At 60.5% G+C, this 24,473-nt stretch overlaps 2 protein-coding genes and 1 long non-coding RNA gene across 6 annotated transcripts in view; 2 read left to right on the top strand and 1 right to left on the bottom strand.

Annotated features, from left to right (window-relative positions):
- Positions 1-1,156: 1,156 nt before the first annotated feature.
- NYAP1 (neuronal tyrosine phosphorylated phosphoinositide-3-kinase adaptor 1) lies at positions 1,157-8,899 on the top strand. 4 transcript variants are annotated; one of them, XM_074941125.1, is made up of 8 exons: positions 1,157-1,263; positions 2,372-2,607; positions 3,178-3,409; positions 4,520-4,809; positions 5,304-6,485; positions 6,874-7,080; positions 7,344-7,453; positions 7,939-8,899. In XM_074941125.1, exons 3-8 carry the CDS (start codon positions 3,228-3,230, stop codon positions 8,188-8,190), a joined length of 2,223 nt encoding a protein of 740 aa, XP_074797226.1. In that variant the 5' UTR covers positions 1,157-1,263; positions 2,372-2,607; positions 3,178-3,227; the 3' UTR covers positions 8,191-8,899. The 4 variants fall into 4 exon arrangements, with proteins under 4 accessions (XP_074797226.1, XP_074797227.1, XP_074797228.1 ...); XM_074941126.1 differs by having other exon boundaries at positions 3,175-3,409; XM_074941127.1 differs by lacking the exons at positions 1,157-1,263; positions 2,372-2,607 and adding an exon at positions 2,711-2,758.
- Positions 8,900-9,805: 906 nt separating this feature from the next.
- On the bottom strand, positions 9,806-20,748 carry LOC141978841 (uncharacterized). The gene is made up of 3 exons (XR_012636432.1): positions 20,606-20,748; positions 11,941-12,017; positions 9,806-10,079 (listed from the first exon to the last, which is right to left on the bottom strand). It is a non-coding gene; the product is annotated as an uncharacterized LOC141978841 (long non-coding RNA).
- Positions 20,749-22,352: 1,604 nt separating this feature from the next.
- The window catches only part of AGFG2 (ArfGAP with FG repeats 2), a 3,884-nt gene continuing 1,763 nt past the window's right edge, over positions 22,353-24,473 (top strand). Inside the window, exons 1-3 of the mRNA XM_074941081.1 lie at positions 22,353-22,578; positions 23,651-23,744; positions 24,057-24,172. Coding sequence (XP_074797182.1) covers positions 22,385-22,578; positions 23,651-23,744; positions 24,057-24,172 — 404 coding nt within the window. The 5' untranslated portion in view covers positions 22,353-22,384. The remainder of the gene's footprint in view (positions 22,579-23,650; positions 23,745-24,056; positions 24,173-24,473) is intronic.

Genomic DNA, 24,473 nt, shown 5'->3' with positions numbered 1-24,473 from the left:
ACTGTGGGGGGCGGGACGGGCAGAGGAACAGCGAGTACTGGGGGGCTGTGCGGGGCAGGGCAGGCAGATAGCGGAGGGATCCATCCTGCACTCCATGAGGGGGAGGACAAACCGGAGGGGTCCATCCTACACTCCATGGGGGGGGCACAGACCAGAGGGGTCCATCCTGCACTCCATGGGGGGAGGACAGACCGGAGGGGCCCATCATACACTCCATGGGGGGGAGGACAGATCACAGGTGGAGGGGGGACAGAGTGGAGGGGTCCATCTGCACTCCATGGGGGGGACACAGACTGGAGAGGCCAATCCTGCACTCTGTGGGTGGGACAGAGGGGCCCATACTGCACTCCATGGGGGGGGCACAGACTGGAGGCACCTACCCACCATGCCACCAGCTGCCAGCCCTGAGAAGGGAGGGGCTTTTGAGCAGCTCGCTCCACCCCCTTCAGAAATTCCCTCCTGGGGATAAAAGCTGGGTGGCCCCATGGCTGACACTCAGGCCCCAGCAGAGGTAACGGGGATGGGGAGAGACTGGCATGGGGTGCTCAGGCATTGAGCTATATAACCAGCCACCCCGCCCCAGAAGTGGCTGCATCTCAGCGTCGGGAGAGGGGTCCCTGTGTAACCAGCCGCCCTGCCCCAGAGGTGGCCGCATCTCAGTGCTGGGCGAGGGGTCCCTGTGTAACCAGCCGCCCTGCCCCAGAGGTGGCCGCATCTGCACCCGGTGCTGGGTGATGCATGAACTCTGACAGTGGCATCAGCTGCTGGCTCCAGCCCTGCTCAGTCCATGGGTCGGGAAATGCACTTTCCATGTTCCAGGCACTAAGGACACATGATTCCCCCCCCCGCCCCGCCCCTCCCGGGCACTTTACAGGCTCAGGAGATCGCTGGGCGGGGGTCAAATACAGTTCTCAGCCAGCAGCCCATGGTGGGGGGGAAGACTGAGGGGCAGCGGCGGGGGCCGGGGGCTGCAGGTCGGGAGTGAGGGGCACCGGCAGAGCTGGGAGGGCAGGGCTGGGCTAGCAGGGGCTGCGATCGGGAGTGAGGGGCACCGGCAGGGCAGGGCAGGGCAGGGCGGCTGGATGTGAGGGGCGCCGCTGTCTCCCTCCGCCCCGGCCTTTCTCCCGTCCATCCCCCCCCCCCCCCCGGTTTCTCCATCCCCGGCTGCTCGGCTCGGCTCGGGGGGAGGCGCCGCGTGTCTTGGACGCTGCGTCAGCGGCAGCGGGATGGGGCGAGCGGAGCCGGGGGAGCCGGGCCGGGCAGGTACCGGGGGCGGGCGGGACCCGGGGGGGTGAGGAGGGAGGGACGGGTGGATGTGGGTTGCTTGGAAGGGGAGCCTCGGGGGCTGGATGTGGGGGGCTGGGAGGGGAGGGATGGGTGGATGTGGGGGGTTGGAAGGATGTGGGGGGTTGGGAGGGGAGGGATGGGGCTGGGAAGGGGAGCCCCGGGGGCTGGATGTGGGGGGCCGGGAGGGGAAGCATGGATGTGGGGGGCTCGGAGGGGAGGGATAGGTGGATGGGGCTGGGAAGGGGGGCCTCGGGGGCCGGATGTGGGGGGCTGGGAGAGGGAGGGATGTGGGGGCTGGGAAGGGATGGCTGTGGGGGGCTGGGAAGGGGACAGGGAGGTAAGGATGGATGGAGGGATGCGGGGAGGGGTTCGGAGGTGAGGACAGAGGGATGTTTGGGATGGATGCGGCCTGGGAGGGGTGGGGTGGTGGATGGGGGGGGTTGGGAAGGGGTCAATTGGAGTGTGTGGGGAGGGGGAGATAGGGCAGGGGAGGGGTAGATTGGAAAGGGGAGGGAGGGGGAGATGTGGGGCTGGGGGTGAGCACTGGGGGGGTGGGAGGCAGCCCAGATCCCCCCCGGTAGCCCCTCCTTGGGGGAGATCCAAGAGAATCTAAGTCTCCCCCCAGGCTCCATCAGGGGGCTCCAGCCATGATCACGAGGCTGAGGGCAGGGCTGTGGGTCATGCGATGGGGTGCTGGGGGGTCACTGAGGGGCATGGGGTGTTTGTTGGGGACTGTGGGGCATGTGATGGGGGTCACTGAGGGGCATGGGGTGTTTGTTGGGGACTGTGGGGCATGTGATGGGGGTCACTGAGGGGCATGGGGTGTTTGTTGGGGGCCATGGGGCACGCAATAGGGTGCTGGGGGGTCACTGATGGGCATGGGGTGTTTGTTGGGGGCTGTGGGGCACACGATGGGGTGCTGGGGGTCACTGAGGGGCATGGGGTGTTTGTTGGGGGCCGTGGGGCACGCAATGGGTGCTACTGAGGGGCATGGGGTGTTTGTTGGGGGCTGCGGGATGGTGATGGGATATTGGGGGCCAGCAGAGGGAACCCCAGGCCCCTGTGACCCCCCTCTCTCTGCCAGGCCTGTAGAAGACCCCCCGATCCGCCGGGGCAGCGCCCAGCACAGAGCATGGACCGGAGACCCCCCTGAGCTCAGCCCGGAGCAGCGCCGGGGAACCCCCATCAGCACTGGCCAGCAGGGGGCACCGGGGACTCCCACCACCCCAACTGGAGCCTCGGGACCAGACATGCCCCCCGCCCTCCACTCCTGCCCCCCTGGATAACTCGACCCCAGGCTGCGCAGGAGCCACGTCCCAGGTGCTGTGGGGGGCAACTGTGGGTCTCCCCTCTCTGCTCCCCGTCACGTTCTGCCATCCCCACCCCGCCGTTCATCCAGACGCCCCCAATCCCGCCGCCCTCCACATCTCCCCCAAATCCAACACACTTGCCGCCCGTCAAGGTGCCTCAGGTATGGCCCAGCCCCAGCAGTCTGGATGGTTCAAAGGGGGGTTCAGGCGTGTGGGTGTAAGCGGGGGATAGAACCCAGGAGTCCGGGGGGTTCTGGCCTGCGGGTGTTGGGGGGGGGGGGACAGAACCCAGGAGTCCGGGGGGTTCTGGCCTGCGGGTGTTGGGGGGGGGGACAGAACCCAGGAGTCCGGGGGGTTCTGGTCTCGGGATAGAACCCAGGAGTCTGGGGGGTTCTGATCAGTGGGTGTAGGGGAGGATAGAACCCAGGAGTCCAGTGGAATCAGAGGTGTGGGTCTGGCTTGCCCCTGTATGGGTGGGGAAAGAACCTAGGAGTCCTGGCTCCCACCCCTCACCACTACCTCCCAGCCCTCCTCATGGTGCACACTCCCCCTCTAACACTCTGTCTCTGCCCCCCAGCAGCGCCCCCTGGTGGGCTCCCCCGTGCCCCCCTGGACCTGGGCCAAGGGAAGATGACCACTAGCCCCCAGGAGGCCCTGATCTCCACCTTCCTGCAGTTCATCGAGGAGCGGGGCAGCCTGGCCTACGGGGCGCTGAGCCAGACCCGCCGGCCACCCCACGGCGACATGAATCTGCTCTACCGCAAGAGCAAGCTGGAGTGGAGACAGCACAAGGACGAGGAGCCAAAAAAGGGGTACGCGGGGTTCAGGACTCCTGGGTTCTATGGGGGAGGGGAGTGGCGGCTGGTGGGTTATAGCAGGGGGGCTGGGAGCCAGGACTCCTGGGTTCTCTCCCCGGCTCTGGGAGGGAAGGGGACCCCTCGCCTGGCGCTGAGATGGAGCCACCTCCAGGGCGGGGCGGCTGGTTACACAGGGAGCCCTTGCCCGGCGCTGAGATGCGGCCACCTCTGGGGCGGGGCAGCGGGTGACACAGGGACCCCTCACCCGGCGCCGAGATGCAGCCACCTCTGGGGTGGGGCGGCTGGTTACACAGGGACCCCTTGCCCGGCGCTGAGATGCGGCCACCTCTGGGGCGGGGCAGCTGGTTACACAGGGACCCCTTGCCCGGCGCTGAGATGCGGCCACCTCTGGGGCGGGGCAGCTGGTTACACAGGGACCCCTCCCTGGGGCGCTGGGCGTCGGATGGAGACCAGTTGCTGTCACAATGAGGTTCCAGTGCATGGCAGAACAAGGCCTGAAGCGGTTCAACGTCATGCAATAACGTGGCCCAGGTTCAGCCGCAGCAGCAAGGCATTTCGGGTGCAGGCTAGAACAGCGGTTGCAACAGTGTTGGATAGATGCAATGCATGCTGGGAGTGGCACAAGAATCCAGCTGGAGTCCATAGACATGGTGGTGGATTAGCAACTGGGCCCACAGGGCCCATGCCTGGGGCCCCCAGAAAGATGGGCACCCCGCTGAGAGTGCCCCAATCAGGACAAGCCCCCGTGCCCCAACCCCGCTCCCTGGCTGGCATGGCAGGGCAAAACCCCACACCCCTACCCATTTCCCCAGCAGGAGTCCTGTGGGGGCAGGCAGCGGGATTGCCAGTGGAAGGGATGGGGAGGGGCCCCCACTTTTTCTGGCCCAGGGCCCCCCAAAACTAATCCACCACTGCATAGACACCCCTAGTTGCAATCACTGTTTACTGCCCGGCCGTACCACATTGTTGCAACTACTGGTATACACGGCACCTGCAACGGTCTTGCAAATGCGGTTCTACCCACCTTGTTACAACTACCAGTAGCCACCGCTAGGACTCAGGTGTCCTGCGCCCCCTCACCTCCTGCTCTTTGTGTCCCCACAGCTCCACCAAGGACCCAGGAGCGGGGAAGATCCGGGATGTGGCCTCCTTCCGCCGCCACTTCCGGATGGGCTTCATGACCATGCCGGCCTCGCAGGAGCACGCGCCACACCCCTGCGCTAGCGGCATGGCGCCCCGCTCCCTCTCCTGCCACTCGGTGGGCAGCGTGGAGAACGGCGAGGGGGCCACCGGTGCCAGGAAGCCCCCAGCCAAGCCCAAGCGCCACCCCAGCACCAAGCTCAGCATGGCAGGCGAGGGGCGGGTGGCAGAGCCGGCCGGCGGCAAGAAAACCGGTGAGGCCTTTGGACTGGTGGAGCTGGGGGGGTAAGGGGGCATTCTCCTGTGGGCCATTAGGGGGTGCTATGCTGCAGGGAGCAGGGTGGGGGCTCAGTAGGGGGTCACCCTCCCCTGGTAGGCAGAGCCAGCCCCGATGCCCTGGCGTGTTCCTAGAGGGCACTGTGCTGCTTATTGTTAATTGACATAGGAGCACAGGCCAGTGGCTCTCTTCCCTGGAGCTGGGGTGGGAACCCCGGGGTCCGGGCCAAACCTCCGCTCCAGCGATTGGCCAACTTCCTTCAACCCCCCACCACAGCCTCAGTCAAACCCAGCGTTCCTGTCCAGTCCTAAACAGTGGGGCAGTGCTGCTGTGAAAGGCGTTACACAGCCACTGTGCCTCACCCCAGAGGTGGCCGCATCTCAGAGCCAGGTGAGGGGTCCCTGTGTAACCAGCTGCCCCGCCCCGCCCCAGAGGTGGTTGCGTCTGAGCTCTACCTTCTCCCTCTCCCAGGGCCCCAGAAGTCATTCTCCGAGAACCGGGAGTTGGGGCGCAAGGTGCCCCCCCAGAAGCCTAAGCGAAGCCCCAACACCCAGCTCTCTGTCTCCTTCGATGAGACCTACTCCAGCCGCCCCCTAGTCACCCCCATGGGCGGCGGGGCACCGCCACGGTTTAGCCGGGCGTTCTCCCACGGCCACGCCAAGGGCTCGGACCCCGAGGACGAGGAGCCTGTCTATATCGAGATGGTGGGGGACATTTTCCGGGGCACCGGGGCACCCCAGCCGCCGCCGCCCCCAGCAGGGGAGGAGGACTCTGACGAGAGTGAGGCAATCTACGAGGAGATGAAGTACCCCCTGCCTGAGGAGGCCAACGGCATGCCCGCCTCCCCCTGCCCGCGCCAGGCTAAGGCAGACATGGGCAAGACCTCCCCCTGCGACATCCCCCCGCCTTTCCCCAACCTGCTCCAGCACCGCCCGCCCCTGCTGGCCTTCCCCCAGGGCACGGGGCACAAGGGCTACAAAGCGGGCAGCCAGGAGGCCGCCTCCAAACTCCCTGTGCCCTGCCACGCCAAGGAAGCGCCGGCTGCAGCCCATCCACCAGGGCACCAAGCCCTAGTGCCCTCCGGCCGCGCCCGCAGCCACTCCACTCCGCTGCCCCCACAGCCCACTGGGCAGCAGAAGGCGGAGAAGGAGCTGCCCAGTTCCCACAGCATGATCTGCCCCCCGGCCAAGCCGCTGCCCTCTATGCTGCCCGTGCCCCAGCCAGCCAAGGACAAGCCGGCCGTGTCCTACACCATGGTGTACTCGGCCGTCAAAGTCACCACCCACGCAGGGCTGCCGGCCGAGCAGAAGACGGAGAAGGAGATCTCGGTGCTGCACGGGATGCTGTGTGCCCGGCCAGCCACCGTGCCCGCCGGCAAGCCGGCCCCGCGCCCCGAGCCGCCCCTGGGCATGCTGTGGACTTACCCAGCCCCCTGCGGGGGTATGAAGCGCCCGCCGGCCTACGAGAGCGTCAAAGGAGCCGGGGCCAAGGCCGTTCCGCCCGTGGTGAAGTTCCAGCTGCAGGACCGCGGGGCCTTCGCCAGCATGGCCTGCTCCCACGTGGTGGCTGGCGCCGACGAGGAGATGCTGGGCATGGGTTGGGCGCTGCAGAGGAAGGGACTCTACAGCAACCGGAAAGGCAAAGAGCCAGAGAGTGAGTATTGGGGATGGGGCATGGGGCCTGTCCCCTCTGGGGAGCGCCGGCCCCAAGGTGGGGACTGGCTGGCTCAAGGGGGCGAGGAATGGGGCATGTGACCTGTCCCCTCTGGGGGGTGCCGGCTCCCCCCCCCCAGCCCCAGGATGGGGACTGGCTGGCTCAGGGGGGCGGAGATGGGGCAGGGGCCTGTCCCCTCTGGGGGGCTCCGGCTCCCACCTGGCCCCAGGGCAGGGACTGGCTGGCTCGGAGGGGCGGGGAATGGGGCACAGGGCCTGTCGCCTCTGGGGGCGCCGGCTCCCACCCGGCCCCAGGGCAGGGACTGGCTGGCTCAGGGGATGGAGGATTCGAACACGTTCCCCTCTGACCCTGTCCTTTGCCCTGGCAGAGCCCGCGGAGGGCGCCCGGGTCTGGAACGGCAGTGGCGAGGTGCAGCTGAAGCCGGACAGGGACTTGAAAGCCCTGGTAGGGACCTCGCTGTCGGGGATCCCCGTCCGGGCCCCGGGACCCGAGGGGATGGTGCCCAAGATGCCAGGCTGCCGAACGGGGCTGCCTGTGCCATGTCAGACCTTCCCTGCCTGCCACCGCAACGGAGGTACCCCCGGCCGCCGTGAGGGAAGTGGGACAGGGCGGCTGCCCCAGGGCGGGGGTTTGGGCAAGGACTTGGGGAGGTGAGCTCCGCTGGGAAGGGAGTGGGAGCCAGCGCTCGCCTGTGGCTCAGAGTGAATCCCAATGTGGTCACACGGGATTCTGTGCTGCAGGGAGGTGGGGGGCTGGCCGGGGGCTCAGTGGTGGGTTCTGTGCCATGGGGGGGCGGGGCAGGGTGACCCATCTCACTCCTGGCTTCCCACTCTCCAGACCTCACCGGGGGTTACCGCCTGGGCCGGTCAGCTTCCACCTCTGGGGTGCGACACACCGTGATTCACACGCAAAGGCTGTGCAGCCACCCCAAAGACGCAACCAGCCTGGTAAGGTATCCAGCACCCAGGGGCAGAGGTTGGGGGGCAAGGAGAGGCAAGGCCTGGGCTAGCAGGGGGCTGCAGGTCGGGAGTGAGGGGCATCAGAAGGGTTGGGGGCAGGTGCAGGGCTGGGCTAGCAGGGGGCTGCGCGTCAGGAGTAAGGGGCACCGGCAGAGCTGGGGGGAGCCCAGGAGTGGGCTAGCAGGGGCTGTGGGTCACTGGAGGAGCTGCGGGGAGTCCCCGGCTAGGAGAGGGGGGGCTGTGGGTGAGGTACCGGGGGGGGGGCGGGGGTCACTGTAGGAGCCCCGGGCTAGGAGAGCGGGGGCTGTGGGTGAGGTAGGGGGGGTCACTGGGGGAGCCCCGGGCTAGAAGAGCGGGGGCTGTGGGTTAGGTGGGGGGGGGCTGCGGAGATCCCACCCCCTCGTTGTGCGTTGGGCGAGCGGGGGCTTGGGGCGCGCTCTGCGGCCCATCTCATTCTCTCCTCCGGCGGGCAGGGCCTGCCACCCCTGCCCCTGCCCGGGGTGGCGCCAGGTGCCCAGGAGCGGGACGGGAAGCTGCTGGAGGTGATCGAGCGGAAGCGCTGCGTCTGCAAGGAGATCAAAGCCCGGCACCGGCCCGAGCGCAGCCTGTGCAAGCAGGAGAGCATGCCCATCCTCCCCAGCTGGCGCCGCACCACGGACAGCCGCAAGGGCGGCACGCCGCCCTGCCGGCGCCAGCACACGGTGCTGTGGGACACGGCCATATGACGCCGGGGGCACGGCCCGCGTGGACCCTGCCACACCCCCACTGCACTGCCTTGGGCCGGCCGGGGACAGCAGCCCCCCGTAGCCGGGGAGGGGCAGAGGGGGTGAATTGCTGGCTGTTGACCCGTCCGCTCTCCTGGGGGGGCGACCCCTCGGCTGGAAAGAGCCGGTTGGCCAAGCTGGGGATGTTGGACTGCGAGCGAGGCCTGGATCAGAGGTGAAGTGGGAGGGACACCCAGCGGTGATGGACCATCGCCCCCTTTCCGCTGCCCCTGGACTGGATCTGGAGTGGGGGTCACAATCAGGTGTTACCGGTGCCAGGCGCACCCACACCGCTGCCTTTCCATCATCGTAAGGGGAAGAGGGACAAGACTGGGGTGACCAGGTTTGATGGTTGGGGTCGGGGGGAAAAATCAAAGCTCTCCGGGGGGGGTTACTGATCCCCGCCCTCTGCCCCACTGACCCCCCAACGCCTCCCCTTTGGCCCCACAGTGGGTACAGTCCTCCTCAACCGCCAAGTCCCGTTAGCGTTTTTAGACACACGGCTGGACCGACTTGGGATGCTGGCGCGCTCTCCGGACCCCAACTGCTGCGGGGCGGAGGGGTGGACTCCTGCCAGGATGCCTGGGTTCTGCCGCCCCCTTGATATATTTAAGTAACTCGCCGGGATGGGGGGGGGCTCTCTCAAGTGTAACGAGATGATGAAAATGCTTTGCAAAATATTTATGCTGGGGCGGGGCTCGGGGGGGGGGGGTGGGCGGGTAATTTATATAGACAAATAAAGCATAAAGCAGGGTTTTCCGTTCCAGCCGGATTGCTTCCTTTCTGCCCCAATCTATTTCAAAGGCAAATGATTCGCTCCGGGGGGGCTGGTCCGGTTTTAGTTCTGGGTTGGTCAGGGGCCAGTTTAGAACGGGGTTTGTCTCTCTTCCGGACAAGGTTTCAAAGGAGAAGTTGAAACTCCGGGATTGGAGGAATAGATGTAAAGCAGAGGGTTATTTTAAATGCACCTTGATTCACTGCTCTGTAGTGGACGGTTGAGTAGTGGTTACAGCAGGGGGGCTGGGAGCCAGGACTTCTGGGTTCTCTCCCTGGCTCTGGGAGGGGAGTGGGGTCTAGTGGATTAGAGCCGGGGGGCCTGGGAGCCAGGACTCCTGGGTTCTGTACCCAGCTTTGCCCCTGGCGGACTGTGTGACCTCAGGCAAGCCACTTTCACTGCTCTGTGCCTCAACTTCCCCTGGACAGGCCTCAGCCATGCCGCTGTGGATGCAAGGCCCACATGGCCAGATCTCCCACTCTCTGCCCGTTCGGCACACAGGGCAGCACCCTTCGCTAGCCCCACTGTCAGACAGGAGCACGCGGCTTCGCTTTGACACACACAGAGAGCAGGACATGGAGGCTGGCCCCACTGATCCTCCCAGCCCATGACACACTTCACACTCTGGCCACATCTTCACTAGGAGGCGGTGTTCTGAACACATGGGCGGCTCCAAACGCGGAACACGTGCTAGCAGTCAGCTGGGCCTGGGGCGGAGCCTTGGGGTTGGAGTGTGAGCTGCTAACACACATGAAATGCACAAACAGCCTCCTCTCCACACACCAGAGCACTCACCTCGTTTCCTAGAAGAGCAGGTAGGCACCAAAAAATCTAGCCCCGGGGCCGTGCTTCAGAGAGAATCCGCAGTCCCAGCTCCACGCCCCTTCCGGGAGGACCTGCTCAGCGGTTGCCCGAGGGACTGGTTTTTCCATCCAAAAATGCTGTACTTCCCACGAGCAGGCGTCTGGTTGGATGACATTTCCTTTCCGGTGTTTGGGTGAGGCCAGGTAGTGCAACCCTTGGAGTTTTCAATTCAAATTGTTTTATTTCAGCTTAGATTACACGTGATCGTCATCTGTAAAATAAACTTGAAATCAATGTTTCTACTTTAGCTAGACAGATTTTTAAAAATTTAGATGATATTAGTAACTAGAATAATATAATCTAACATTTTAAAAAATTTTGTAGCTAAAATAGGAACACTGTTTCAATTTTGACTTTGTGTTTACATATAACAACTGGACAGTATGTCAGATAATTATAAACTTATTTCAATCTAATTTTTAGCTCATATAGACTATAATTATATATAATGCTATTTATATTATACTATAAATTATAATATTTAAACAAAAAGGCCAAACGTCAAACAAAATGTTTTCTTATTTCACATTATAATAGGTATTATAAATAAGGATTCGATATTTATTGGTAAATGTTGGTCAACATCGATTTCACCAGACACAAACAAGCCAATGAAAAAATATTTCCATCTATGATAGTCAAAATTTACAGATAGACAAAGTGAGAAAAATGCTACTTGAGAATTTATTCAAGTTAGACGGTATTTACTTTGTATATTTTCACGTGATGTTGACAATTTATGTTTTAACAGTTATAAAGCTTTAACTTTTTGAATCTCAACCGCTACTGTCATTAATTATTGTCTGAACCCCCCATTATCTTATCCTCCATACTTTCTCACAACCGTGAAAATTTAGAGCAATAAACATTGAAAAAATAATCCATAATTTTGTGCAGTTGCGAACATTTAAACCAATAATATGCAAAAATGCCTAAAAAAACATTATCTGTCAAAATTATTAACAAATAAAAATGGAATTCTCCCAAGCCTACATGTAATTTATGATCGAATCTTAAATAAAAATGGTTTCAATCTGACTTTTTTCAATTTTAGATTGAACTATCAATTTTAATTCTAAAATACTATTATTATTTACGATACATTCTGGCTTTTTTCAATTTTAGACTAATTACAAATACAGCATAAATAACAGCATCATAATTATTTTATAAATGGTGTAACTCTGAAACAGTCAGGTTGAAATTAAATGTTTTCGTCTTCGATTCTCTAAATTGTAATTATAGGGATGTCTTATTGTTCTAGAGTGTAAATCGTAATATGAAAAAATCAAAAGTCAAAATTGAAACAAACATTCCCGTTTTATCATAATGAAATGATTTCCCCAAGCTTCACTTAGCAGGGAAATTAGAAAGTCTTTGGTTTTCATTCTGATCTGGAAGGAAAAGGGATTTCAGAATGACGAAATTTCCCACCGAACGAAAATCCTGCTTCCTGTGGGTGCCCAGCGCAGGTGCCTTGGGGCCTTGTGTCTGCCCTCACTCCATTCCTATCCCAAAGGACAAGGCGAGGATTCGTGCTACCATAATCTCCCACCCCACACACAAGTGTTACCTCCGACATTAGATGGGGGGATTCCATCACCCCAGCCTTATCTTGCCACATGTAGGCAGCCATACAAACAAAAGCCAATGTACATTGTTACGCTGGCAGCATTATGAAGAGGTGGCTTCTTGGTTTCTCTTTGCATTTCTGGACCAAGGGAGGTGGGTTTCATACTCCGGACTCCTGGGTTCTATCCCTAGCTCTGGGAGGGAAGTGATAACTAGTGGTTAGATCAGTGGGGTGCTAGGAATTAGGATTCCTGGGTTTTGTCCCCAGCACTGGGAGCGGAGTATGGTCTGGTGGGTTCGGCAATTGAGATGGGGACTCAGGACTCCTTGGTTCTAACCCAGCTCCACCCCTGCTTCACTGTGCAACCCCCAGCAGGTCGCTTCACCTCTTGGTGCCTCGGTTTCCCCTCTCGCCGCACCGCAGCACTGGCGAGGCCTGACGTCTGTCCCTACAGTGCTTTGGGATCCAGAGACAAGTGAAGGATTGTTCCTCAAATTACCCTTCTTTCCAGCCAGCCTAGGCAAGCTGCTTTGCCACTGTGCTGGGGCGTGGTCTCTGCTGAGGGAGCTCCTGAGGCTGTAGAAAAAAGGACAATGACAATGGATTTAAAATAGGGTCACTGAAAAAACAAACACACGTGTGTTGCCAAAAACCAAGATTCCAAGTGTTGAATTGTCTCTGTATTTAGGATTATTTATTTTGGGGGCAGGGGTATTTCTTTTGTAAAGTGATTCTGTGCACTATTAAAAGAGAAAGCAGCTAACTACCCTCTCTGTCCACAGAATGGCATTTCTTTCATTCAAGGCAGGGAGGCTGACGGGCGGAACCCCGAGTCCAGCTGGGATTTGGGCTTCCAGTTAAAAAAGAAGTTGAGCCAATCGCATATGGAGCTGCCCCGAGGGTAACTGACAAAGTGATGCTGCCTGAATGTGCAGAGAGCCTGAGCCCATCTCTATGAGAGGAGGGAGCTGCCCCCAGGGTGACTGACGCAGTAACACCTGCACTCTGCAAGGGGGCCGGAAATTCTCTGTTTCCCACAGGGAAACATGGGAAGTGGCGTGTAAGGGGCTTAAAGCATCTTTCCCCTCCTACCGGCCCAGAGAGACCCCAGCCATCTCAATGGTCCACTGACTCTGAAGTCTAACAACGACCCTCTCAGTGTCTCAATGGGACCCGATGTGACGAAGCGGAACTGTTCTTAATGTTTCCTCTGAATAGTGTGGGGCTGCCTCAGTTTCCCCTGTGCAGTTCTTAAGTATCTAGGGGGTGGGAGAAGGGTGTATGATCATTTCAGAGCCCTAGAGGGCAGGTGTATGCAGGGATCTGGACACAGAGAATGGCCGACACCCTGTTTCCTGGCCACTGATGGCCTGGGCCCTTCCCCCTGCAAGGTGAGAGCTAAAGGGTTCGAGAACAAAGGAATCCGGTGACCTCCTGGCCCGGGAAAGGGACAAAGCCCAGAGGAGCGGGGGGCTGGAGGGAGTTTCAGTTCGGGGCTGGCTGGAGACATGGAGTGAAGGGCAGACAGGGTTGTCTGGCTCACTGCCCCCAAAATGGACCCAGCTGAGGGGTCCGGTTCTCTGCACCTACAAGCTCTGTGTTAGACCATGTTCCTGTCGTCTCATAAACCTTCTGTTTTACTGGCTGGCTGAGAGTCACATCTGACTGCGGAGTTACGGGGCAGGCCCCTCTGGCTTCCCCAGGAGCCCCGCTTGAGCGGACTTGCTGGGGGAAGCGCATGGAGGGGCAGAGGAGGCTGAATGCTCTGAGGTCAGATCCAGGAAGGTGGAAGCCGGGTGAGCTGTGTGTCCTGCAGACAGGCAGCTCCCAGAGAGGAGACTTCCCCAGAGTCCTGACTGGCTTCATAGGGAGCAGTTCCAGAGCATCGCCCGGGGACCCCGTGACAACCGGTGGCAGCGGTGGGATGTACTGCACCCTGTGGATAGCGCTTCCTGCAGTAAGTGACGGGGGAGCAGTAAAACGAAGGGGGATTGACGAGGACCAGGCATGCAGAAGGCTCAGAGAGGAGCAGTTTCGGGGGGCGGTTAACCCCTGGGAGTGTGTGACCAGCGAGAAGGACTGTGCAGTAACAGCGTTCCCCTGGGGATTGCAGCGAGCGGTCCCGGGGCAGAGGAGTCTGCAGCTCGACCCTGGGAAAGAGGGGGTGACCTCGAGAAGGGCTGGCACACTAGGGGTTCTCCCTGGAAACCATGGGGAGCTGAGAGCACACAGGCCTGTGAGTCCACAACAACTTGGGAAGAGCGGAGTGATGGCCTGTCACCGTCTCCTTAAGAAGGACATTGTAACCCTGTGCAGAAAGAGAGGGTTGAGCATCGGAAAGTTCACCGAAGCACAGTTAATCGTGCAGCTGGAGGAGGAGGACCGCTCTAAGGAATAGATTCCTGACCCCAAATGGGGCTATAGCAGGATCTGGGAGCAGCTGGAGAGAGAGCCAGGCATCCCTAAGACTCCTGTCCCGGACCAGACGAGGTTCTTCACAATCGGGTTCCCCGTCGGGGGATCGGAGACGGACGGGATTGGAGCTGAGTCCGAGAGAGCAAGAGGACTGTGAGAGAAAGCGAGAGCCTGAGAAAGAGCTGCAGAAGCAGCAGCAGCATGAACTGGCGGTGGGGGAGCGGAGAGGCCTAGGGGACCTCCCCGGGGTGAGTGGGGATAGACCTCGGGGGGCCATTTCCGCAGGGAACCTCGAGACTAAATTGCTGCCCCTGGTTAAGGAGTGGGGGGATGTGGATGCCCACCTCACTGCCTTTGAGCAGGCTGGAGATTTGAACCAGGGGAACCCTGCGGAAAAGCCCCGGTGTCTAGCTCCCTTGCTGTGTCCCAAGGCCATAGACTCCGTCAGCCAGATGGGTGGGGAGGTGGACAGGCTCCCACTCCTGGTCCCAACCGATATGTCTGTGTGGAGTCTCCTGGGGCCAGGCCCCTCGGACCCGCAGTGGGAGCGGAAGGTGATGGTCAATGGGGAGACATTCCTGGGGTGGCGAGATCTTGGGACAGAGAGAACTGTTGTCAGGCCCCTGGTGGTGCAGTCTCAGATGCTGAGGGGCTGTGTGAGCTGGGTGAGGGTCCCAGGGACGAAGCCCCTCGCCCTGCCTATGGCCCAGATCCCTGTGCAGACCCAGGAGAGGTGGGGCTGGCTGGCCGTTGGGGTTCTCGAGGATATCAGCTGTGAGACCCTGTTGGGGAGTAACTGTCTCTCTTTGGGACAGGATCCAGGCCCTGCTCCTGTAACGGCCAAGGGTTTGAATTTGAATCCAGGGAACCAACTGGCGGAGAGGGAAATGGTCAGTGAAAATGCAGATGACATGGCTGGCAGTGGGGAGGAGCTGCTAGGCTTGGGCTACCTGCCTGCCTGCAACCAGACCCCTGGGGCTGGGTGGGACAGAGAGATGCTCCCCACCCCCCTGCACACCGGAGAGGGGACTCCCGCTGGCTCTGATGCTGTGAGAAAAGCAGCGAGCTCGCTGCCTGCCCCCACTGGGACAGCAAGGGCAGCGCTGAGCACAGTGGGAGCTGAGACCCCAGCTGAGTGGGGGGAGACACAGGCAGGGCAGGGGATCTGTTGGGAGTGGCAAGGTGCTTGGTAAGGAAAGTTTGGATGAGCCTAGGCAGCCTTGTGAGCTGATGGCTGTGTCTAGTCAGCAGGATAGACCAGGATAGTCAGCAGGGTGGGAAGGCGAGGAGAGTGGAAGACGAGTGTCCCTGGACCTTACCTGTTACCTGGGGGGAGAATTGTGACAGTGAAGGAAACGTGCCTGTGACTGTCAGGGGTATTGACTTGCCTATGGAGGGAGCTACCCTGATCTCCAAGCAGTTGTCTGCGAACAGCCTTGTGTGCTGGGACAAGGGGAAAGAGATCCGAAGCTGTGTGTCTGGTCAAGGAGAAAGTGTGTCCGGCTCTTCTTTGTCTGTGGAGCAGACAGAAGGGGCCTTTCAGCCTGTGATGGTTGAGAATAGTGCAGTTGTCTCAGAGTTGGTTCTGGATTCAGCTAAAGCCCAGGAAGGGAAGGGTCCTAAGTTTGTGTCTGCTCGGGAGAATGGTGCTGTAACTAGGTCGCACCCAGTTAGTGTCTATGCAAAATCCCAGAGACCAGACAATTCTGGTGCTTGTATTTTGCCTGTTGCTAGTGTGTGGCTGGGAAAGGATGCAGCAACTCTGTCTAATCAGGGTGAGATCCTAGCCAGGGCACAAGGAGAGCAGAAAGGTGATTTGATCATGTTACCTACTGAGGGTGTGGAAACCTGTAGCAAGAAGGAAAAGATTCCTGAACTTGTGTGTGGCAAAGGGAAGGAGAATGCTTCTGACCTTTTATCTCGGAAGTCTGTGAGTTTGCCTGAAAGGGGATTGTGTAGGAATCCGCCTGATGGGCCAGAGGTGATTCTGGATGTAAGTGAGACTCAGAAAGAGTCTCTTGTTGCTCAGGAAAGTGTTCCTCTCGAGCAAGCCCTAGGTAAAGAGGGTAAGGGCAGAATTTCTGTGAGGGGTGAATTGTTGCATAGAAAAGCCCTAGGGAAAGGAATCCTCATGGAGTCTTTGCAAGCAGTTTACTGCCACTGAAGGGTGTGAAAGTAATTTAATCAAGAAAGTTTCCGTTCCTAACTGCCAGAAATTTTCTGTTGTGAATGAAGCCACTGACTTTCCTGTTGAAAGATCCAGCGTGGATAGCTTTGAGAAGGTCTCAGATGGAGTGAAAGCTGTTAAGAAAGTTAAACAGTCCTATAACCAAGTGGCTGTTTGCCAGCTTGTTGGGGAGACAAGGTTGTTGAGAAAGGAATGTCTCCATGCTAGTTCTGTAAGTGAACAGTATGTGGCCCAGGTCAAGATGGGGGCTCTTAACCAAGAGAGCCTGAATTGCAGCCCTCCAGACTGGAGCGCTGGGAGAAGACCCGATCCCAGTTTGACCCCCGGGGGGTTTGGGGTGGCAAAAGGGCACAGGCCACATAAACCTTCCCACATGCAGCCTGCGAGTGCTATCGACCACCCCCGACCTAAGGGAGGGCGTGAAACTGGAAGGGCCTGGTGTAACTCCCACCAAGGAACGGGAGAGATGCTGGGGCATCCATGGGAACGTTGGTGGCTTCAAACTTCCCCAGGTCACCAGCTAAAGTGACCCCGCTCAGTTCGGTCTCGAAGGGGGGAGAGATGTGAGGAAGTGGGACTGTTCTTAATGTTTCCTCTGAATAGTGTCGGGGTGCGTCAGTTTCCCCTGTGCAGTTCTTAAGTCTCTAGGGGGTGGGGTAAGGGTGTATGATCATTGCAGAGTCCTAGAGGGCAGGGGTGTGCAGGGGTCTGGACACAGAGAATGGCCAACACCCTAGTTCCTAGCAACTGATGGCCTGGGCCTTCCCCCCTGCAAGGTGAGAGCTAAAGGGTTGGAGAACAAAGGAATCAGGTGACCTCCTGGCCCGGGAAAGGAACAAAGCCCAGAGAGGAGGGGCTGGAGAGAGTTTCAGTTTGGGGCTGACTGGGGACATGGAGTGAAGTGGAGACGTGGTTGTCTGGCTCAAAAATGAACCCGGCTGAGGGGTCCTGTTCTCTGCACCTACAAGCTCTGTGTTAGACCATGTTCCTGTCGTCTAATAAACCTTATGTGTTACTGGTTGGCTGAGAGTCCCGTCTGACTGCGGAGGTGGGGGGCAGGACCCTCTGGCCGCCCCAGGAGCCCACCTGGGCGGACTCGCTGTGGGAAGCACACGGAGGGGCAGAGGAGGCTGAATGCTCTGAGGTCAGACCCAGGAAGGGGGAAAATGTGTGAGCTGTGTGTCCTTCAGACAGGCTGCTCCCAGAGAGGAGACTGCCCCAGAGTCCTGCCTGGCTTCATAGGGAGCAGCTCCAGAGCATCGCCCGGGGACTCCGTGACAGATGCTGTTGGGAGCAGTTTGACACCCTGAATGTCAGGGTTTTCTCTAGAGTTATTGGGCTCAGGATCTTCTCCACTGGGCAGGAGAGGGTTAAGGAGCTGTTGTGGGTTCAAACAGGGCTTTAAGAAGAGGAGCACAGCTCAGGCAGCCCCTGCCCTGCAGGTCGGGGGGGGGGCCTGCCCCTTGGAGCTCTGGCCAGCTGCTCACGTGGCCATTGCTTGGCGCAGCTCTGAGTCACTTGAACTTGTGACTGTCTCGCTTTCGGCTCCTATTGACAGGTTTTCCTCGTAGGCACCTGGAAGCCAGGAAGAGGTAGACTCCTGCTAGACCCAGTGGGAGCCCGTTTGGGCCCCAGGCCTGGCTATGGCTTTGATTTTCCCAGGGGAGAGCAATCCTAGCCCCTGGGACGGAGCTGGAGGGCTGAGTCTCCCACTCCTGGGCCTGTGCTGACTGCGTGAGTACAGGACCCCAGCACACACCAAGCGGGCACTGGGGGAAGCCAAGCCCCTGACAGCTCCAGGGATTCCTAGAGCCTAAGACCAGACAGCTCCATGAGACCATCCAGTCTGGCCTCCCCTCCCTGTACAGAGCCCAATCCCATGTGCTGGAGTAAAGTGTGCGCTGCAGGCTCCAGTCTGGAGCTGAAATCTGACTAGACTCCCAGGGTAGGATCTGAAAGCGTTTAGTAACTCAGCCAGGCAATGCGTTCCCCCTGTTTCACTCAGGCCACCTAAACAAAGAGACATCCGAGCCCCACCCGCTCCTGTCCCCTACCTATAACCTGCTCCTCATTTCCATATGTGCCTACTCAGCACAACCGTTGTCCCCAGCCAGGACCCTGCTGTACGGAGGGCTGGCTTTGATGGTAATCAGCGATGAAAGCAGGAGAGAGAAAAGAAGCCCCCAGAGGCAGCCTGCAAAGGAGCGACAGGTTGAGGGCAAGCGTTTGAATACTTCAGCCTTCCGCACTTCCTTCTCTCCCCCAGAAAAATCCACTGGAAACACAATCGCTCTGATTTCGGGACCCGGCGTCTTTCTGAGGCTGCCAAGCGGACCAAATTCAGAGCAGAAAAGAGGTGCATGTTTTTAACAGGGCAAGGAACAACCCAGGGGAACAACTTCCCAGGGGCTACAGAGGGTTTCCCGTCACTGACCATTTTCAAATCCAGATGGGATGTTCGTTACAAAGCTCTGCTCTAGTTCCACCAGGGGATTCACTCCGAGCAGTTCCCTGGTCTGTGCCATTCAGCATGGTAGACTGGCCTGGTCCCTGCTGGCCTTCAAATTCATTAATTGTGTGTGTGTGTGTGTGTGTCTGTGTGTCTCCTTCCCAAATCCGTCTCAGCCAGCATTAGTTCCTCTATCAGATCACACCTACCCTGACCTCCCGTACAGCACACATCCGAGAACGTCCCCCACTTAACCCCAGATTCAGCTCAGTCACTTGTGCTGGACTAAAGCATCTTTCAGAAAAGCTCAATCTGGATGGGAAGCCATCCAGAGATGGAGATGCCCCTGCTGCCCCCCTGGGGGGTTTGGTCCCATGGTTAATCACCCACGCTGTTAAAAATTGGTGCCTCGTCTCTCACTGGAACATGTCTGGCTTTAACTCGCAGCCACTGGTTCTTGTTCTGTCCTCCACTAGACTGAACGAGTGCAGGTTGCAGTGAAGTCACGCTTTCACTGAGCAATCAGGGATGTCCCTCCAACATGCCACCAGCCCAGTGTGTTTCAATCACATGTCTGCCCTCGCTCCCCAGAATGCCTCATTTTCACAAGAACACTGCCTAGAGAGGTGGACTAGCTCCTTCCTCCGTGGCAGCCTCGCGGTGAATTTCAATCAGACGCGTGGGGGTGAGGAGACAGATACACGTGTAAATGGGTGAGGAGACAGCACATCCGAGGTGGCTGGCACAGGCAGAACAAACTGGGGTCATCTTTCCCTTCCCTCACACATATTCCTACCTCAGTTTCCCTGCACCCCTTTGGCTGGCACCGATCGTAGGCTTGATCCTTCCACTGCTCTGGGGACTGAGATACTTGCATAAAGCTAATCTGCACACCGGGCCCAAAGCTATAAATGGAGCATTAATTAAACAGTCACTGACTGTAATAATTGCTTTTTGTTGTTGTTGTTGTTCTTCTCTGGACTCCAGAAGCATCCACTGCTTTTGCCCAGAGCAGGACGCAATAGCACAGATGGGACCGGAGTCCGTGCTACCACCAATGCCTCTGTGGTGTTGTTGCTGTAGCCGTGTTGGCCACAGGAGATTAGCGAGACAAGGTGGGGGAGGTAAAATCTTTTATTGGACCAACTCCTGTTGGGGAGAGAGACGAGCTTTCAAGCTTCCCCAGAACTGAAGAAGAAATACAAAATATTACCTCTCTCAGCTTGTCTCTCCATTTACCTCTCTCAGCTTGTCTCTCCATTATTGAAGCAAACAGTTTAGCTAAAAAACTCGCAACAAAATCAGCCAAGCCGGAGAAATCAAGACCAACAAATAACCTTCTCTGAAGGATATCCCAAACCTGAATGATTAAGGCCCAGAATGACAGCAAGCAAGTGAAACAAGGAGCGGGCACACTTTTTGCAAGAATCCCCTTAAACCAGGCTCATTACCAGGGCTCGCGTGTTTCACCACGCCTACTCCACCCCCCTGCAAAGTGGGGGCTGCGAAATGTAACACTGCAAATGTGTGAAGCGTTCAGTCCTTTCCCTTCGTACAGATAAAATGGGAACGGCGCATACCCGCTCCGTGCACCACATTGCATTTCTGAAGGCAACAAGCTGGATAAACAGGCCCGAATTGCCTTGTCAAGTCCACCTTGGTGTCTTTCCGCCTCCAAAGAAAACCACAGGGGTGATTGTGGTTTTCCCAAATAATCTCTTGCACTTCGAAGGCAGGTTTCGATTGAAAAACAAATCCAGAGATGCTTGAGAAATAAGGACCCCTTGCCCAGTGCTGAGATGCAGCAACAATTGAGTGGGGGTGGCAGGGATACTTCTCCTGGCACTGAGATGCAGCCACCTCTGGGGCAGGGCAGCTGGTTATATGGAGATCCCTTCATTGGTGCTGAGATGCAACCGTCTCTGGGGTGGGGAGGCTGTTTATACAGGGATCCCTTGCCTAGCGCTGAGGTGCAATGGGGTGAGGTAAAACAGCTGTTTATAGATGGACAGGGTTGACATGCAGCCACCTGTGGGGGGAGGCAGAAGTCTGGCTGTGCTTTAGAAACCTACAACGCAGTTGTTTGGGGGCAGAGAGCGAAGAAGGACCCACCTGGCTGTCAGGAGCTCCAGATGTGAAATCAGTCCGCGGAGCGCTCCTCCAGACGACTTACATCTCCGTACCGCTCCAAGCGCAATGGGGGACCCCGGCCGGGCTCCGCAAGGAACTGCCGGGGGATGAATCCTGCCTGGCTCTCTTCCCAGCACCCCCGCCCTAGCAAATGCATCCGGCACCGGGCCTGGGTCTCTGGGGGGGAAGGGGCCCTGCGGGGGGAGACTAGGGTCCCCGGGGGGGCACCCTGGGTCTCTTGGGAGGAGGGGCTAGGGGCCCCATGAGGGAGACTGGGGGCCCCAGTGGGGAAACCCTGGGTTTCTGGAGAGGAGGGGCTGGGGACCCCAGTGGGGGGACCCTGGTCTCTAGGAGTGAGGGGCTGGGGGTCCCTGGGAGGGAGGGCCTGGGGACCCCAGTGAGGGGGCTCTGGGGGGCACCACTGGGAGCCGCTGGGCCTCTGGGAGGGCAGGGCTGGGGGCCCTGTGGGGGGTCTCTGGGGGACAGCGCTGGGAGCCACTGGGTCTCTGGGGGGTGGGGAATCATGGGGGGGGCTGGGTCTCTGGGGGCCCAGGCTGGGGGCCCAGTGGGGGGGCTCTGGGTACAGCACTGGGAGCACTGGGTCTCTGGGGGGGCTGGAGGCACTGTGGGGGGGTCTCTAGGGGGAGTGGGGGGGCCCTGGGTCTCTGGGGGGTGGGGGACCCCAGTGCAGGGGCAGGGATGGGGACCCTGTGGGAAGTCTCTGGGGGGAGTGGGGGGAGCCCTGGGTCTCTGGGGAGTGGGGGGGCGGGGATGGGGACCCTGTGGGTGGTCTCTGGGGGAGTAGGGGGGAGCCCTGGGTCTCTGGGGGGTGAGGGACCCCAGTAGGGGGATGGGGACCCTGTGGGGGGTCTCTGGGGGGAGTGGGGGGAGCCCTGGGTCTCTGGGGGGTGAGGGACCCCAGTAGGGGGATGGGGACCCTGTGGGGGGTCTCTGGGGGGAGCCCTGGGTCTCTGGGGGGTGAGGGACCCCAGTAGGGAGATGGGGATGGGGACCCTGTGGGGAGTCTCTGGGGAGGGGATGGGGAACCTGTGGGGGGTCTCTGGGGGGAGTGGGGCAGAGCCCTGGGTCTCTGGGGGGTGAGGGACCCCAGTAGGGAGATGGGGACCCTGTGGGGAGTCTCTGGGGAGGCAATGGGGACCCTGTGGGCGGTCTCTGGGGGGAGTGGGGCAGAGCCCTGGTTCTCTGGGGGGTGAGGGACCCCAGTAGGGAGATGGGGACCCTGGGGTCTCCGAGGAGAGGGCTCTGGGGGACCAGACGAGGGGCAGGGCTCAGGGAGCTGTTTTGGCGGGAAGGACGGTTGGAACGGGCGTGGGGGCGGTTGCTGACGCCCCGCCCACGTTGGTGAGCCCGCGGGCCACGCCGCTTGGGGGCGGGGTCAGGGCCTTCTTCACGCCTCAGGAGAGGTTGGCGCATGCGCCTTAAAAAAGCGAGGGAACGGGCAGCCCTCTCGGACATGCGCAGAAGAGCGCGCAGGAACTGGGGCAGCCGCACAAGCCGACGTGGGCGGCAGGGGAAGTGGTCACGTGCCGCCCCACGGGTCAAACGCATGCGCAGTAGACCGGAGCGGCAGAGCATGCGCTGTGGCGAAGCAGTTAGTTCGCGGCGCACGCGCCCTGGCGAGTAACTGAAACAGGTGGGAGGACTGCGCACGCGCCTGGCGCGGAAACGCGGAGCTGGCGCCTGCGCAGTGCGCTCGGGCGGCGCTGCCCCGCTGACAGCAGCCGGGAGGGGCGGGGGCTGATGGCGGCCGGGGCCGGGGGCAGGAAGCCCGGCGCCCCGCGGGACGCGGAGTCCGAGGTCTGGTCCCGCCGCGTCCGGGACCTGGTGGGCTCCGGGCCCGGCAACCGCCTCTGCTTCGAGTGCGGCCAGCGCGGCGTCACCTACGTGGACATCACGCTGGGCAGCTTCGTGTGCACGGGCTGCTCGGGGGCGCTGTGAGTGGGCGGGGCTGCGGGCAGGGGGCGGGGATTCGTGCTGGGGGCACTGAGGGGGCGGGGCTGCGGGCAGGGGGCGGGGCTTCGTGTGCACGGGCTGCTCGGGGGCGCTGTGAGTGGGTGGGGCTGCGGGCAGGGGGCGGGGCTTCGTGCGCGCGGGCTGCTCGGGGGCGCTGTGAGGGGGCGGGGCTGCGGGCAGGGGGCGGGGCTTCGTGTGCACGGGCTGCTCGGGGGCGCTGTGAGGGGGCGGGGCTACGGGCAGGGGGCGGGGCTTCGTGTGCGCGGGCTGCTCGGGGCGCTGTGAGGGGGCGGGGCTTCGTGCGCGCGGCTGTGAGGGGGCGCTGTAAGGGGGCGGGGCTTCGTGCGCGCGGGCTGCTCATGGGCGCTGTGAGGGGGCGGGGCTACGGACAGGGGGCGGGGATTCGTGCTGGGGGCACTGAGGGGGCGGGGCTACGGACAGGGGGTGGGGCTTCGTGCGCGCGGGCTGCTCGGGGGCTCTGTGAGGGGGCGGGGCTACGGACAGGGGGCGGGGCTTCGGCGTGCACGGGTGCCTGGGAGTGGGGGCGGGGCTATGGCAGGGGTGGGCCCAGGGAAGGGGCGGGGCTTCTTGGTCCCACCTTCAGCTCAGCCCCAATCTGATCCCACGCTTCCTGCCCCACTTCACGGGGGACCGGGGGGGGGGGGGGTGTCTCCTGCAGCCCCATTTCCTGCTCCAGTCCTCCTGCCATCTCCATGGCGTGGGGTCTCACGCTGGCCCCAGCCTTCCCCCCGACTCTACGTGGCGGGTGAGACGTCCAGAGATGCGCAGGGCCGATGCCCGCGGCGCCCCCCGAGGGGCTGCCAGTCTCACCCGCTGAGCATTTCATAACGCTGCCGGCGGACAATCCCCCACGTCAGCAATTCAGGGGCGCTGCCCGCAGGGGCACGGCCAGGACACGGGGCGCCCTGGGACTTCCCCGGCCTCAGCCTGATTCTCCTTGAGCGTGTGGCCTGGAAACCAAGACTCCTGGGTTCTCTCCCCGGCTCGGGGAGGGGGGTCTGGCCAGGTCTGTAATGCTTGTCTCTGTTGCAGCCGGGGCCTGAACCCCCCGCACCGCGTCAAATCCATTTCCATGACCACCTTCACCGAGTCCGAAGTGCTGTTCCTGCAGTCCCGCGGCAACGAGGTGAGCGGCCAGGGAGAGCCCATTGTACATAGAACCCAGGAGTCCTGGCTCCCAGCTCCCCTGCTCTAACCCACCAGCCCCTACTCCCCTCCCAGAGCCGGGGAGAGAACCCAGGAGTCCTGGCTCCCAGCTCCCCTGCTCTAACCACCAGCCCCCACTCCCCTCCCAGAGCTGGGGAGAGAACCCAGGAGCCCTGGCTCCCACGTTCCTGCTCTAATCCCCCAGCTCCCACTCCTCTCCCAGAGCTGGGGAGAGAACCCAGGAGTCCTGGCTCCCCTCCTCCCTTGTCTAACGAAGCCTTGCTGGCCCTAGGCCTGCCGGAAGGTTTGGCTGGGCTCCTTCGATCCGCGCACGTCGCTGCTCCCGGACTCCAGGGACCCGCAGAAAGTGAAGGAGTTCTTGCAGGAGAAATATGAGAAGAAGCGATGGTAAAAGCGGAGCGGCGGATGAGTGGGGTTGGGAGGGGAGGGGGCTGTCCCTGGTTCCCCGCAAACTGGGCCTCACCCCCCCCGCAGTCCCTTCCATGGGTGCAGTGGAGAGACACAGTTCCTGCTCCTTGGCGTACTTGATGTACCCCAGAGCCGGGGAGAGAACCCAGGAGTCCTGGCTCCCAGCCGCCCCTGCTCTAACCCACCGGACCCCACTCCCCTCCCAGAGCCGGGGAGAGAACCCAGGAGTCCTGGCTGCTCAAATCCTGCTGTCATCGTCTTTTTGTAGGCCCACAAGGTT

This window comes from Natator depressus, chromosome 28 (genome assembly GCF_965152275.1).
Source record: "Natator depressus isolate rNatDep1 chromosome 28, rNatDep2.hap1, whole genome shotgun sequence".
In the NCBI taxonomy this organism is placed as follows: Eukaryota; Metazoa; Chordata; order Testudines; family Cheloniidae; genus Natator; species Natator depressus.
This window is presented reverse-complemented; position numbering and strand designations above follow the sequence as displayed.

What these genes read in the sequence shown, in the direction of transcription:
- NYAP1 (XM_074941125.1), top strand. Translation starts at nt 3,228, where the DNA reads ATGACCACTAGCCCCCAGGAGGCCCTGATCTCCACCTTCCTGCAGTTC. An exon ending in GACGAGGAGCCAAAAAAGGG is followed by an intron (nt 3,410 to 4,519) that starts GTACGCGGGGTT and finishes GTGTCCCCACAG; the next exon opens with CTCCACCAAGGACCCAGGAG. An exon ending in GGCCGGCGGCAAGAAAACCG is followed by an intron (nt 4,810 to 5,303) that starts GTGAGGCCTTTG and finishes TCCCTCTCCCAG; the next exon opens with GGCCCCAGAAGTCATTCTCC.